The sequence below is a fragment of the Podarcis raffonei genome, chromosome 8 (genome assembly GCF_027172205.1).
Source record: "Podarcis raffonei isolate rPodRaf1 chromosome 8, rPodRaf1.pri, whole genome shotgun sequence".
Classification (NCBI taxonomy): domain Eukaryota; kingdom Metazoa; phylum Chordata; class Lepidosauria; order Squamata; family Lacertidae; genus Podarcis; species Podarcis raffonei.
The window spans coordinates 88,178,830-88,192,945 of NC_070609.1; the positions used below are offsets into that span (position 1 = coordinate 88,178,830).

The window sequence follows — 14,116 nt, forward strand, 5'->3', positions numbered from 1 at the left end:
GGTATAAATACAGTTTCAGCTGGAAGGCATTTACTGTAATTTATTCGTATGCTGTGCATCCTTTTCTTTTAAACAACAACTCCCCCCCTCCAACAGTCAAAGCAGCTGCATTTCAGGACAAAAAGAAACAATGAGGAATGATTACACTTGAATAGTAATGAAGTGTGTGTGTGTGTGTGTGTGTGTGTGTGCAGCAGGAGAAGGCGGATGTGAAATTTCATTCTCAAGTATCTGCAGTGATGGGGGATCCCTGGCAAATTTCCACTCCTTTTATACTTTAGGCAGCTGCTCCACTCGCTACAGGGAAAACCCTGGTTCTCATTAAGTGAAAAAGCACTTATTTGGGATGAATGCATACATTATAGTCATCAAATGGAGGATTTGCAATGTTTGGTCATGAGTGCATTGGAAACAAGGATTGGGATTAAGATGCAAACTCTTCTCCAACTTGTTGGCCTGACAAAAATCCAGAGCAGGAGAAAGGAACCACTGGGTCACCCATGGGCAGTTTAAATACCTCAGGATAACCTTAACAGCTGATCTCAAACAATTAAATCTAAGAAATTAAAAGCCCCTGCTCAAAACAAGAAATAAAAAACTCTCAAAATGGAAGTGCACAAGCCTTAGCTGGCTAGGTCATATCGCAGCTATAAAAATGCCAATTCTACTAAAATTATCTTTCCTGTTTCAGGTTTTACCAACATACATCTCTCCTGCTATGCTTAAAAAATGGCAAAACAAATTACTTCCTTTTACTTCATTAAGAAAAGGAGCCAGACTCAGTCAAAAAATCTTATTTAGACATAGGAATAAAGGGGGGTTAGGAATACCCAGTCTTGAACTATACTACGCAGCTTTCCAAATTAAATTATTGATACCTCTCATTAAAGGTAAAGGAGATATTCTATGGATAAAGATAGAAAGATAGAAAGTGGCCACACAAGACTATCAGTACACGCTCTGCCCTTCATGAAGGAACAAGAAAAGGTGGGCAAACCCATTTTTTAAAGTATAATTAATGGCGTGGCGGAACTGGAACTTAGTATTGGCTCCTAGGACTTCACTACTGATGCCTCTGCTAGATCACCCCTCATTTAAACATGCAGACAAATACAACCAGCTCCTAGATCTTGAAACAAATGGTTTCTATAGAATTAGAGGTGTGTTTGTAAAAGGTAAAGCAATTTTAAAAGAGGGCCTGGTGGCAAAGGCGAAAGGCATAAAACGATCCCGGCTACATCTGTATCAACAGATACAGTCCTTTTGCACTTTTGCAAAGTATCTGGAATGAAGGGGTGAGGGCTTGAGAACCCTGAAAACTTTTGAATCACTGTGTAACAGACCTAGCCATGACACAAAAGGGGCATTCTCAATGATATATGGTATTATACAGTATTAGAAAGCTTTGCAGGAAACACGGAAGATATTCGAATGAGATGGGAGGCTGACATATGAATTTCAATAAATGAAAAAGCATGGGAATCAATATGGCAAAATCCATCTTTAAAAACAATTTCGGATCGCCTCCAGGAAATTTCCTTTAAAATTATCTTTCAGTGGCATTGGACCCCCACACGCCTTGCAAAGATAAATCCTTTAAGCTCACCATTATCTTGGAAAGGCTGTAGAGAACAAGGTACCTATTTCCATGTTTGGTGGGAGTGTACCATAGCTCATGCCTTTTGGGGGGGAAATTTTTAACCTGACCTCCAAAATCACTAAACAATCTATCCCTTTTAATTCAGCACTTACCTTATTATCATTAGATTTGACCCCAAATTCTACCCTTAAACGTAAGAATTATTTTTCTTCCTGTTCACAGGAGCTAGACTAGTTATTGCCCAACAATGGAAGGAAACTTCTAAAATACCAATAGAGGCTTAGGTTAATAACATCTGAAGCATTGCTCTGTCATAACGCCTCACATACCATAGCAGCTAATCAAAGGCATCTCCAAAAAAAGATACATTTGGTCTCCCTTTTTCTCTTTTACTGAAGAACAGGGTATTTTAATGCCACCATCATCATAGAGGTGTCTGTGGAAGGGATATAGTGATCAAAAATGTATTGCATTGTAAATGTATTGTAACTTTTGAATAAATGTTTTTGGGGGTTTTTAAAGGAAAAAGAACTACTGTTGCACCCACATGCAGCCTTTTGGTGCCAAACCAGACAGTTTTTTCTATGTTCACCTTTGAAAGGATGAATCACAGTTTTCTGTTCAGGATTCATTAAGAATCTCCAGAAATTTGCAAAGTGATGTGCAGGCGAAAAGAAAAAAAAGGAACCACTGGGTCAGACCTGGCCCACAGTTACCAGTGTCTGAGCAAGGATTTCATTCTCATTCTCTCTCTCTCTCTCTCTCTCTCTCTCTCTCTCTCTCATCTGCTCACAGCCTCTCCTGCATCTGCACTGCCCCATCACATTTATCGTGCCCCCCTTCTCTGCAGCAAAGTGTTGAATTTCCATCCTTTATCTAATGATTAATCAGGGCTTTTTTAGCCAGAACTTGCTTGAACTCAGTTCCAGCATCTCTGTTCACGGTGAGTTTTAAGCTGCATAATTATGACCCTCCAATTCTTGATGGACTATAGCTCCCAGCGGGCCCGGCCAGTAGTCAGGGGATGATGGGAATTGTAGTTCAACAACATGCGGAAGACCACAGATTGCCCATCTCTCGAACACTGTTGTATGAAACACAAAAGCATGGCCAGGAAAGGGGATAATAACCTTAGTTGGATCAGCACTAATGTAAATTTCCCTCCACTCTTAAGCATGCATTGGAGCAGTTGAATAAAAATGCATGCTTCTGTTTGTGTTCAGAGAGAGAAGGAGAAAGAAGGGGTAAATATGAGCATCTGCAAAGAAGGAGAAACTGAAGACAACGCTGGGGTTCTTACCTGTTTTCACAAATTACCTCTGAGGCTTGAATATCATTGTTAGTCTGATACCATTCATCATTTTTAGTTGCTGCTTGTTAACAGTGTTTTATAGACTGTAATTATTTCACTGATTATTTGTTAATTACTCTACAGTGGTACCTCTAGATACGAATGGGATCCGTTCCAGAGCCCCGTTCGCATCTAGAAGCAAACGTAACTAGCGACGGCACGTCTGCGCACGCGTGTGCCACTTTTTGCTGCTTCTGCGCATGGGTGTGCACATGCACAAGTGGCAAAACCCGGAAGTAACGCACTCCGTTACTTCCGGGTTGTCGTGGAGCACAATTTGAACGTGCTCAACCCGAAGCGCATTCAACCGAAGGTATGACTGTATATGATTTATGCTCTACTTGCAATGTTCCATTATGTTCTGTCAAGTTACTGTTTTTTTATTGTTTGTAAGCTGCTTTGAGATTCATTTGAATGAAAAGTGGCACAGAAATCAAATCAGGGTCTTCTGGACATGGCCACATTCACTCCTTCCCTGCTACCCACCAACATGAGAAGTGGGGAGGGGCCGTGGCCCAGTGGCAGAGGAACTGGAAGAAGTAAGCAAGCAACACTGCAAAGCCAACCAAAGTTTCCTCCCAACTCTTACCGGATGATCCTGCACAGGGACTGGCTGTGCCGCCACCTGCTGCACCTGCGGTTGGGGAAGGATCTGAGCCGACGGCTTCTGTTGCCCTGCAGCTGCTTTCTGTGGGACGGGCCCCTGTTGTGCCAGCAGTTGCTGCTGCTGCATGTAATTCTGCACAGGCTGCGGTTGCACTCCCTGCTGCGCCACTGGAAACTGTGGCTTCACTGGCGGCTGCGGTGCCTGGGGTGCCACTTGGATCTACAACACAGGAAGCAAGCATTCAGAACCCTTCCTTACGACCAGCTGCAATCTTTTGCATTTCAGCACATGCAATGGAGTAAGAGCGTCTCCCCAAATTCACCTTCCCTTGTTACTGGGCTGTTGCAACATGCTCTGTGTTGGGCTGCCTTTGAAGATGACTTGGAAACTTCAGTTGGTCCAAAAATACAACAGCAGCCAGATTTCTGGCTGGAATTCCATCTGGATCTTGTATAACTCGTTTTGAAACAGCTGCACTGGTTGCCAGTTTATTTCCAGACCTAATTCAAGGTGCTCACATTGGTGATTAAAGCCCTGAACGACTCAGACCCCAAACACCTGAAAGACCATCTCCTTTCCTACAGAACCTCTCGGGTGCTGAGATTGGCAGAGAAGGACCCCTGGGTAGCCCTTCCGACTTCAGAGGCTTGGTGTGGTAGTGGCCCAGGGGGAGAAGACCTCCTCTGTGGCAGCCCCAAAACTGTGGAACTCCCTCCTTGCAAAAGTGCGCCTGCCCCCCCCCCTTCTACAGCTTCAGGAGAATGCTGAGGACACACCTCTTTACCCTGGCTTTAGACCCTTGAGGTGTATGTTTTTAGGACTCAGCTTATTTTTATAGTTCCAATTTGTTTCAAACTGTTTTTAATATTGTGTTTTAATGCTTTAACCTGTCCTGGAAGCTTAGGGTGAAGCGTTGGAAATAATAAATCAATCAAACAAACAAACAAGCAAACAAGCAATCTCAAAGTGGCCCAAATGCAGGGCTCACAAAGTACTACAGTGGTACCTCAGGTTAAGTACTTAATTCGTTCTGGAGGTCCGTACTTAACCTGAGACTATTCTTAACCTGAAGCACCACTTTAGCTAATGGGGCCTCCCGCTGCTGCCGCGCCGCCGGAGCACGATTTCTGTTCTCATCCTGAAGCAAAGTTCTTAACCTGAAGCACTATTTCTGGGTTAGCGGAGTCTGTAACCTGAAGCGTATGTAACCCAAGGTACCACTGTATATACTTAAGTATTCTTAGTGCATTATATTTGATTCTATGTGCTCAAACAGAGGCTCAAATCTGCAAGATATGGGATGGTGGGGCTTTCATTTTGTTAATACCTTCTGCGCCCACTCCGTCTCATATATTTTCTCTATGACCACACAAACTCGTTTGAAAGATTTCTTTGATTCCAAAAATGGAGACTCAGAGAACTGCCCTTGGGTGCTTGGACTCAACCTCCTCTATGCTCCCAAGTCACAACTGCCTTGAAATTCCTGTGAAGAGAAAAGAAAAACAGCTACTCCCCAAAACAGCCTCACCTGTTGAACTTGCAGGGGAGGCTGTGGCTGCTGCTGCTGCGGCTGCTGCTGAGGACCTTGGGGCTGATAAAATGTGGCTGGTGGCTGCGCTGGCGGCTGTTGCTGCTGCTGCTTTAGGAACAGCTGATGCTGTGGGGTGGCGGCCTGGGGCTGAGCTGGAGGGGCTTGCGGTTGGGAGGCAGCAGGCGGTTGTACAGGGGGCGGCTGCTTAGGCTGAGCTTGCGGGAGAGGCGGAGTCGGCTGAGGCAGGGCTTTCGGCTGTGGGACGCTGGTGGGGAGGGGGGCCTGACCCCCGGCCAAAGGCGCTGGAGCAGCAACTGCAGAGCAAGAGGAGAGGTCAGAATGCATCCATTTCCTTTACTCCTGTCCCCCCCCCCCAAGTGCGTACTTTTTATTTAAACACTTAAATGCATAAATATTTAGCTGTGATTCTTGCACTGCAGGAGTTGGGGTTCTCTTCCAACTCTACAATTCTGTGATGCTATGAAATGAGGATGGATCAAGGGCCTGGAATATAAAAGAAGGGCAAGGAAGGCTAGAATAGGCAACCAATGGAAGAAAGGGAAAGAAAAGCAGATGCCTTGTTTTTCAATAGTTTGCAACCTAATCTTCAAGAGAATTATGGTACGATCTCATCTTGCATGCATTTAACTTGCACAATTTCATACATACGTGGTTCGAGGAGGATTGGTTGAAATTCCACATGTTAAATCCAAGCAAGTGGGAGAGGTTAAAAGGTACTTTCATGCTGGGTATGCTTGAGGTTACCGGGTGCAAAAGCAGCTTTTAGGTTCTCCATCTTGCTTACTGGGCAAGGCCCGTTTTGCTGCATGGGCTCTGGAAGTAAAAGGACTCTTTCTACCTCAACCCACTGGCTCCAAGGGTTTGGGTATGTATGGTTTTTGCGAATACGTGGAACCCTGGGAACTGAACCACCACATAAATGACTACGAGGCTTTGAAAAGCTGGCATCAGTGGATCAATTTCATCCATTTTGTTGAATTAATTAAACTAAATAGCTTTAACTGGGGTTTTAATACATGTGCCGAATAAATCATTACTGTTTTGAATTCTATTGTGCTATTGTCTTCCTTAGTGGGTTGTACAAGCCGGTATTCTGAAATAAAGCTGTTTATAGGGTAGGGTAAGGGGCACTGGGGGACGCGGGTGGCGCTGTGGGTTAAACCACAGAGCCTAGGGCTTGCCAATCAGAAGGTCGGCGGTTCGAATCCCCACAACAGCGTGAGCTCCTGTTGCTCAGTCCTTGCTCCTGCCAACCTAGCAGTTTGAAAGCATGTCAAAGTACAAGTAGATAAATACCGTATTTTTCGCTCTATAGGACGCACTTTTCCTCCTCCAAAAATGAAGGGAAAATGTGTGTGCGTCCTATGGAGCGAACGCAGACTTTCGCTGAAGCCTGGAGAGCGAGAGGGGTCAGTGCGCACTGACCCCTCTCACCCTCCAGGCTTCAGGAAGCTATCCGCAAGCCTTGCAAGCCCACGGGCTCACAAGGCTTGCGGGCAGCAGCCTGCCGCCCGAAGCATGGGGAGCTCTGCGCAGCGCGCCCTGGGCTTCGGGCAGATATCCGCAAGCCTTGTGAGCCAGGCGGGAGTTCCCGCCGGGCTCCGAAGGCTTGTGGATAGCAGCCTGTTCTGGGGGCTGGGGTCGGGGGAACCGCCCCAGCCCCGTGCCTGGGGGGAGGAGGAATAAATTTTCCCCCCTTTATTTCCCTCCCCCCAAAACTAGGTGCACCCTATGGTCCGGTGCACCCTATAGAGCAAAAAATACGGTAGGTACTGCTCTGGCGGAAAGGTAAACGGTGTTTCCGTGAGCTGCTCTGGTTCGCTAGAAGCGGCTTAGTCATGCTGGCCACATGAGCCAGAAGCTGTACGCCGGCTCCCTCGGCCACTAAAGTGAGATGAGCGCCGCAACCCCAGAGTCGGCCACGACTGGACCTAATGGTCAGGGGTCCCTTTACCCTTTACCTTTAAGGGGCACTGGGGATGAGTCTATGGAACCAAGGGGGTGGGGCCCCCAAACGATTTGGGAACCTCTGGTCCGCATGAGCAGCAGAGCACTCAGAAGGAAGCCTGCCTGGGCATTTAGGAGTGCAAGTTTACCCATGCAGAGAACAAAAAGTAGGTTAGGAAGTAGCCCGCAGTGGGGCGCCCTCTCACCCTGTGCTGTGGGCCTCTTTCTGGGAGTCAGGGCAGGCTGGATGGGCAGGATCCCCGGGTTTGGTTGTGTCTGCCCAGCTTTGGGTCTTTGGCGTGGGGTGATGGATGTTTCAGTCGTGGGGATAGGATCTGTCAGCCTGAAAGGAGATGGAAACATGGACACAAAACTAACATTTTAGAGGAAGACAGCATAGTGAACAGCCTCTTTCCATGGCCCACCCTTTCACTGGAGCACCCCCACCTCACAACCATCCAGTTGGCAAATGCCCCCTGAAACAGCCAAACCCCCCCCCCCGGAAAAAATCACACACAGAAAAAGGCGACCACAAGATCCATGTTATGCACGACAATGGCACAAATTACACAAAGCATGTAATTTTAAGCAACTCTATGCATATTTTCTCCTAAAGTGCATAATTCGTTCCAGCTGTGGAAGAGGGGTTTTGCAGCCCTAGAAGTTTAACTGCAGAATCCCAGGTATGCCATTTAGGCCCTTAGAGCCGCTAAGTCGTGAGAGTTGGCACTAGTGCAGAGGAGATAGGGGTAGCAGTAGAAGAGCAGACACTGAAAGCCAGTGTGGTGTAGTGGTTAGAGCAGGGGTCGGCAAGGTTTACCTCGCCTGGGCCGGTTCACTCCAGCGGAGATCGCTCCATGGGCCAGATCACACCTGCGATTTTTGGCATCTGCGTCTGCGCAGATGTGATTTCCAGCGCCGCGGAAGCGAGTCCCCGCGCAGTGCAGCACCGGTTTAGTGCAGCGCCAGTTTAGTGCAGCGCGCAGGGACTTGCCAAGTGGGCAGCTCTGTTTGGGGGCAGCTTGTGGGCCGGTTAAATGACCCCCGTGGAATATTTGTGGACCATGGGCCATAGGTTTCTGACCCCTGGGTTAGAGTGTCAGACTAGGGTTTGGGAGACCAGGGTTTCAATCCCCATTTGGCCATTAAATTCAATTGGGGTGACCTTGGGCCAGTGGCTGCCTCTCAGCCTAAGCTACCTCACCTTGGGGAGGTTAAATGAGGTGGGGAAGAACCATGTATAACCCCCTTGAGCTCCTTGGGGCAGAAATGCAGTAAGTATTTTTTATATACTATAGAGAAATGAAACACACACACACACACACATATATTAAACACAGAGGTAGATTGGCAGGGAAGGTGAAACTAGGAGTATTTCAGAAAACTGCTATACTGTTTTGTCTACTCAGCAGACATCCAAAGCCCACAATAAGAACCACACCATCAAGGCAGAAGGTTCAGGAGCAACATATCAGATGGTCCCACCACTGGGTACTCTTAAGGCAGAACCCAAAAAGCAAGGCGGGCTTGCAAAATCCTCCTGGCACATTTAATAAAGTCTTGCCTGTTGCATCACTCCCATTGGCCATCACAACCACCCCACGCAGCATGAAATGAAGGCCGGTTGGCACATGCTAAATTCAATTTGTGAGCAGAAATGTTGGAAACAATACACCATCTGCACTTTTAATAGGTTTGCAGACAAGCAGACCAAATGGCCCTGAGCTTGCCTGGCAGTAGCTGGCAGCCTCAAGTGCAACTGTTTATGCCAGAGCCGTAAAAAGAACTGTGGTCCAGTTCTAAATCACTTTGGTTCTCTTCCATTACCATGATTCTACAATTATAGCTGTGGGGAACATCTTTCAAGCAACACTTAGCAATCCGCCCCTTCCGGTACCCTCATCCCCAGCAAAGACAATACAAAACTAAAATAAGGAGCAGGTGCACCACAGGGGGGGGAAACAAAACAACAAGCCACTGGCCCAGATACTTCAAGAAAGTGAGACCAACCCTCCAGCAGGCACTAGAGTTCAAGGATGGTTTTGATAGGCAAGGAAGAAGAGAAGAAGAGTTTGGATTTGATATCCCGCTTTATCGCTACCCAAAGGAGTCTCAAAGCGGCTAACATTCTCCTTTCCCTTCCTCCCCCACAACAAACACTCTGTGAGGTGAGTGGGGCTGAGAGACTTCAGAGAAGTGTGACTGGCCCAAGGTCACCCAGCAGCTGCATGGGGAGGAGCAGGGATGCAAACCCGGTTCACCAGATTACGAGTCTACCACTCTCAACCCCTACACCACACTGGCTGTAGCTCAGTGGTACAGCATCTGATCTGCACGCAGAAGATGCCTGGATCAATCCCTAGCAGCATTTCTAGGTAGAGTTGGGAATTTTCCCTCCCTTAAAGCCCATGAGAACTGCTGCCAGTCAGTTTAGACAACACTGAGCTAGATGGGCCAATGACCTGATAGAAGACAGCTTTCTTTGTCCCTATAATAACATGAGAAAGGGTGGCATGGACAGGAGGGTCTAGAGCGGGCACAAAAGGTGGGAGAAGGATGAAGGAGATTAATAACTTTAGATTGGAAGGGGGCAGTTTTCATGAGATCTCAAAACAGTTACAAGATTGTCCACAGGAAGCAGGACTGAAAAACTTGGGCAGGGGGGAGGCTATGAGGAAATCGCCCCAATTCCACTTCACATATAGAAAAGTTTGATTGTTTGTTTAAGTTATCAATTTGTAAATAGTTAAAGAAAACTCTCAAGGTGGTTTACATTGTTCTCCTCCTCTTTGTTGAATCCCCACAAGAACCCTGTGAGGTAGGTTAGGCTAAGAGGCAGTGGCCGGTCTAAGGTCACCCACCCAGAGAGCTCCGTGGCCAAGTGGGGATTTGAACCCTGGTCTCCCAGGTCCTAGTCAGACATTCTAACCACTTCATGAGTAGGTAAAATGTATTAACTATACCACACTGAGCAAAAACAGAAACAACACAAAACAATAAATTGTCATTTAAATGCAGGTTAATATATGCCTAGTTCCTCTTTTTTACACTGGATAAATGGAACGTGGATGTTCTTGCATTTGTATTTCTACACTGTACTCTTTTCTCATATTTGTTTTCTACGGAACTTGGAAGAGAATAAATACGTTTAACATTGAGGCAGGTGTATTTGAACTCAGGTGTGGTCTTTTATTTGTTTCACTCCAAGATTCTAGAAGCTTCCCCGTAGTCAAAATGTCATTAATCACTTCTGAGAGTGGAACTACTAATTAGGGATGGAGAAAGATTTCATTCACATTTTTAACTGGCTTAATTCACACATCCTGGATGAACATACAGATTGGAACATAACTAACCTTCTGATTAAGTTACGCTTTAAAATGTGTTTGTTGAGATAAAATGCCTATTTAACTATGCATTTCATGATTTGAAAAGATGTTTAAACACATATGACATAATGGTCTCCTTCATTTTGTTCTAATATTTATTGATTTTAACCAAAAGTTTTGGTTAAAGGTGGCTTCTGTTTTCACTGACGTGTTTCTTTGAAGTTTTGGTTCTACATGTTATATATACATTATCCTTTTCCTTTATAAAATTATCTTACCTAGTTCATGTAAACTGTACAGGGATTTTGCCTATTACTGTAAGTGGTTAGTGATTATGACTGACTGATTTTTGAACTCAAGTTCCAGCGCAGCAGTATGAAATGGCCCCAGCTCTCCAGAATGCTTAACTCTCTTAAGCAGCACTGCTAGCATTTTACTTTTGAATTCTGGTGCTGGAGAAGACTCTTGAGAGTCCCATGGACTGCAAGAAGATCAAACCTCTCCATTCTGAAGGAAATCAGCCCTGAGTGCTCACTGGAAGGACAGATCCTGAAGCTGAGGCTCCAGTACTTTGGCGGCCTCATGAGAAGAGAAGACTCCCTGGAAAAGACCCTGGTGTTGGGAAAGATGGAGGGCAGAAGGAGAAGGGGACGACAGAGGACGAGATGGTTGGACGGTGTTCTCAAAGCTACCAGCATGAGTCTGACCAAACTGTGGGAGGCAGTGGAAGACAGAAGTGCCTGGCGTGCTCTGGTCCAGAGGGTCACGAGGAGTCGGACACGACTAAACGACAACAACAAAGCATTTTACATTCTTTTGCCACGGTCCATGGAAGAGTCAGGCACCCTCACCTGGCTTTTGGCTGGGTCTTCTTAGCAGCAGCTTCACTCGCTTTCACTGGCTCTGGGAGTTTGGCAGGGATCGGAGAGTTCTGCAAATGGAAACCCACACAGAGAGCAGAAAATGACGGGGGGCTGTCAGCGGCAACGGAGAGCAAGAGGCAAACTGAATGGGGAAACCTAAAGCTCTCCTAGGCTTCACTTCATGGGTAGGTAAAATTTATTAAGATACTTAATAACTCCTTGGGATGAAAGAGGAGAAACAGGACCAGGGACTTTTCCACTTAACAATCCCAAGCCAGACAGAATTAAGATACAAAAGCCTGGCAATATTAGCATAGAAATTACATTATGTCTATTTATTTCTATAATTGTAGTCAGGCAAATGTTTATGATGGTCAACTGTATTTATTTATAGCCTGCCTTACAGGGCTGCCCATTCCAGAGCAGGTCACAATGCATTAACATGCAAAATATTCAAACTGTAAGGCTGTAATATGAAACAAAACACATCTGAAAATAAAATAGCAGTAGCGATGTAACACCAAAAGGACAAAAACTGCTACTACCACCAGCGTATTCTTAAGTAAAGAACCATACAAATTCACTACAGTTCATGAGAAAAGCATGCTTTGGCTGTACAGAAGGCATTTAATTTGTATGATTTCAACCAAACATGGTTGAAGAAGGACTGGCTAAAACTGTGCAGCTTAAACCCAAGCAGGGCAGAGAGCATAAAAGCCATTTTTGCACCAGGCCCACTTGGGGTTCCCCAGTACAGATAGAGCTTTAAGCTCTCTGCCTTGCTTACCAGTCATGGCCTGCTTAGCACACTGGTTCTGGGGTGCCCTTGCAAGATCTTGCAGGGCTGTCAGAGTTCTTGCAAGATCTCACCTGAGCATTCCTAGCCTTCCAGGTCCTACCCAGCAAGCAGGACAGAGAGTTTAAAAGCTCTTTTGTGCCAGGTAACCCAAGTGGACATGGCAAAAAAAAGCTTTTAAAGTCCCATCTTGTTTGCTGAGCAAGACCCGCTCAGCGTGTGGGTTTTGGGAGTTTGAGGAATGCTCACTCTCTCCCCCTCACCTACTAGCCATGCGGAAATACCAAGGCTTTGGGTATATGTGACTTTTGTGTGTACACAGAACCCTTGGAACTGAACTCCCTATATAAGATGCAACAGAGAAAACACACCTCCCCATACACTAAGCTAAATTGTTGTGGTTTCCCTCCCTTTTGTGTTGTCTTTTGTTGCTTCCTGGCAACCTCTCAATAAATTACTCCATGACTTTTGCAGGCCCAAAAGTAGTCCTGGAGGAAGAGGAAGACTAAAGAACTTGTGGAATTATTTTAAGAATTCTTGTATGGTATTTTGCCCCTTCAGCAAAGAGGGATAAGGCACCACTCACCTGTACATTCTGGACCGGACATTCCCTCTTAGCGAGCTTGAATGCAAAATAGGAGACCTGGTAAATTTCAGGTCTCTTGTCAGGGTCTGGTTCCAGCATATACCCTAAGAAACAGAAGACCTATTAGGCTTCGGTGGTGTGGCATTTAGATATGGCATAGAAGGGATAGGGACAAGTCTTACTCAGTATCACTTTCAGGATATGGATGCTGGAAAACTCAGCCCACAGGAACTTGCATAGCTTCCAAAACCCAAGGACATCCCAAGTTTGCTTATTAGCCTGGTTCAGACACCACAGCAAACCATAGTCTACTACTACTAGAAGGAGCCTTAGCGACTGGTGGGCTTGCCTGCTTCTCCTCTCTAAGAGATTCAAAGTGGTCTTACTTAATGGCTTTGGAGTCTTGGAAGACCTTCTAAGGTGGGAACTGTTTGGTACACTGCTATAATCTCCTCCAAGCTCTCCATAAAGGGAAAACACCTGACAGAGAAGAGGGGGATGGTGGGAGGAGCAGGTACAGTTTCACATCTTGACAGCTCCAGCTTCTAATTGGATAATTACTCTGCTAGTGGCTCTCCTTTACTTTCCATCACAGGGCAGGGGTGCGAAAGACTTGAGTTTGATGCATATGGAGCAGAACTTACTCCCCCCAAAGACCCTCAAAACTGTTTATTCAGTTAACTCCTGCCCCTTTAGCATTTCCCAGACTGGTGTCCTCCAGATGTTTTGGGCTACAACTTCCATCCACAACTACAACTGATGGCAGTTGTGGTAGAGGCAACCGTGTGGGGAGGGCCGCATCAATATAAGAGCATCTGATGAAGTTCACAAAAGTGGGCACCAAATAAATCTCCTAGACTTGTGCCCAAAACCTTTGTCCTTATAAACAGAAGTATTCTGGGTTCCATACCCAAACACCTGGCAGGAGGTAGGAGCAGTTTCATGTTAGTTAGCTTTTCAAAACCAGAGTTGAGCTGTATTCCCAAACAGATACTCACGTATGAGGCAGTGCATGTCGTGAGAGTAGCGCGAGTTGTCAGGAATGGTGAAGTTTCCGTCGCAAATTGCTACTTGGCTCTCACCAAATGGCAAAGTAAAATAACAGAGTTTGTACAGCAAACAGCCCATGGCCTGAAAGAAGACGAAGAATTCTTTAGTGTGCTGTAGGAACGGAGACCTGGTTACCTCCGTTGTCATGTAAGGCCTTGCTGGATTCTAGTTGCAACAACAGAAAACAAACCTCTCTTGCTGACATGACCTGCATCAGATTTCAGGTCAGCAAAAACCCAGCCTGATTTGAAGCTAGGAATGTAGGAATTGCTGGCTCTGCTAGCAATTGTTCCAAGTTTGCCTCTGGTGAACCAAGATTGCTGTTTCTGAACTGGAAGAGATGTGTAATATCAAAATTTGCAATTCAAAGCTTATAAAAAATTGGCAGCTGCCTCAATTCTCCCAAACAGAACACTCTGAATTAAACTAATCACC

General features: G+C 45.9%; 1 protein-coding gene across 16 annotated transcripts in view; it reads right to left on the bottom strand.

The window, feature by feature from the left end:
- Positions 1–14,116, bottom strand: part of AAK1 (AP2 associated kinase 1) — a 105,581-nt gene that overhangs the window by 41,126 nt on the left and 50,339 nt on the right. For all 16 annotated transcript variants that reach the window (XM_053401361.1, XM_053401374.1, XM_053401372.1 and 13 more), the window contains exons 8-13: positions 13,630–13,762; positions 12,632–12,735; positions 11,238–11,317; positions 7,264–7,400; positions 5,087–5,403; positions 3,541–3,777 (exon numbers count right to left, since the gene is read on the bottom strand). In XM_053401361.1, coding sequence (XP_053257336.1) covers positions 3,541–3,777; positions 5,087–5,403; positions 7,264–7,400; positions 11,238–11,317; positions 12,632–12,735; positions 13,630–13,762 — 1,008 coding nt within the window. The remainder of the gene's footprint in view (positions 1–3,540; positions 3,778–5,086; positions 5,404–7,263; positions 7,401–11,237; positions 11,318–12,631; positions 12,736–13,629; positions 13,763–14,116) is intronic.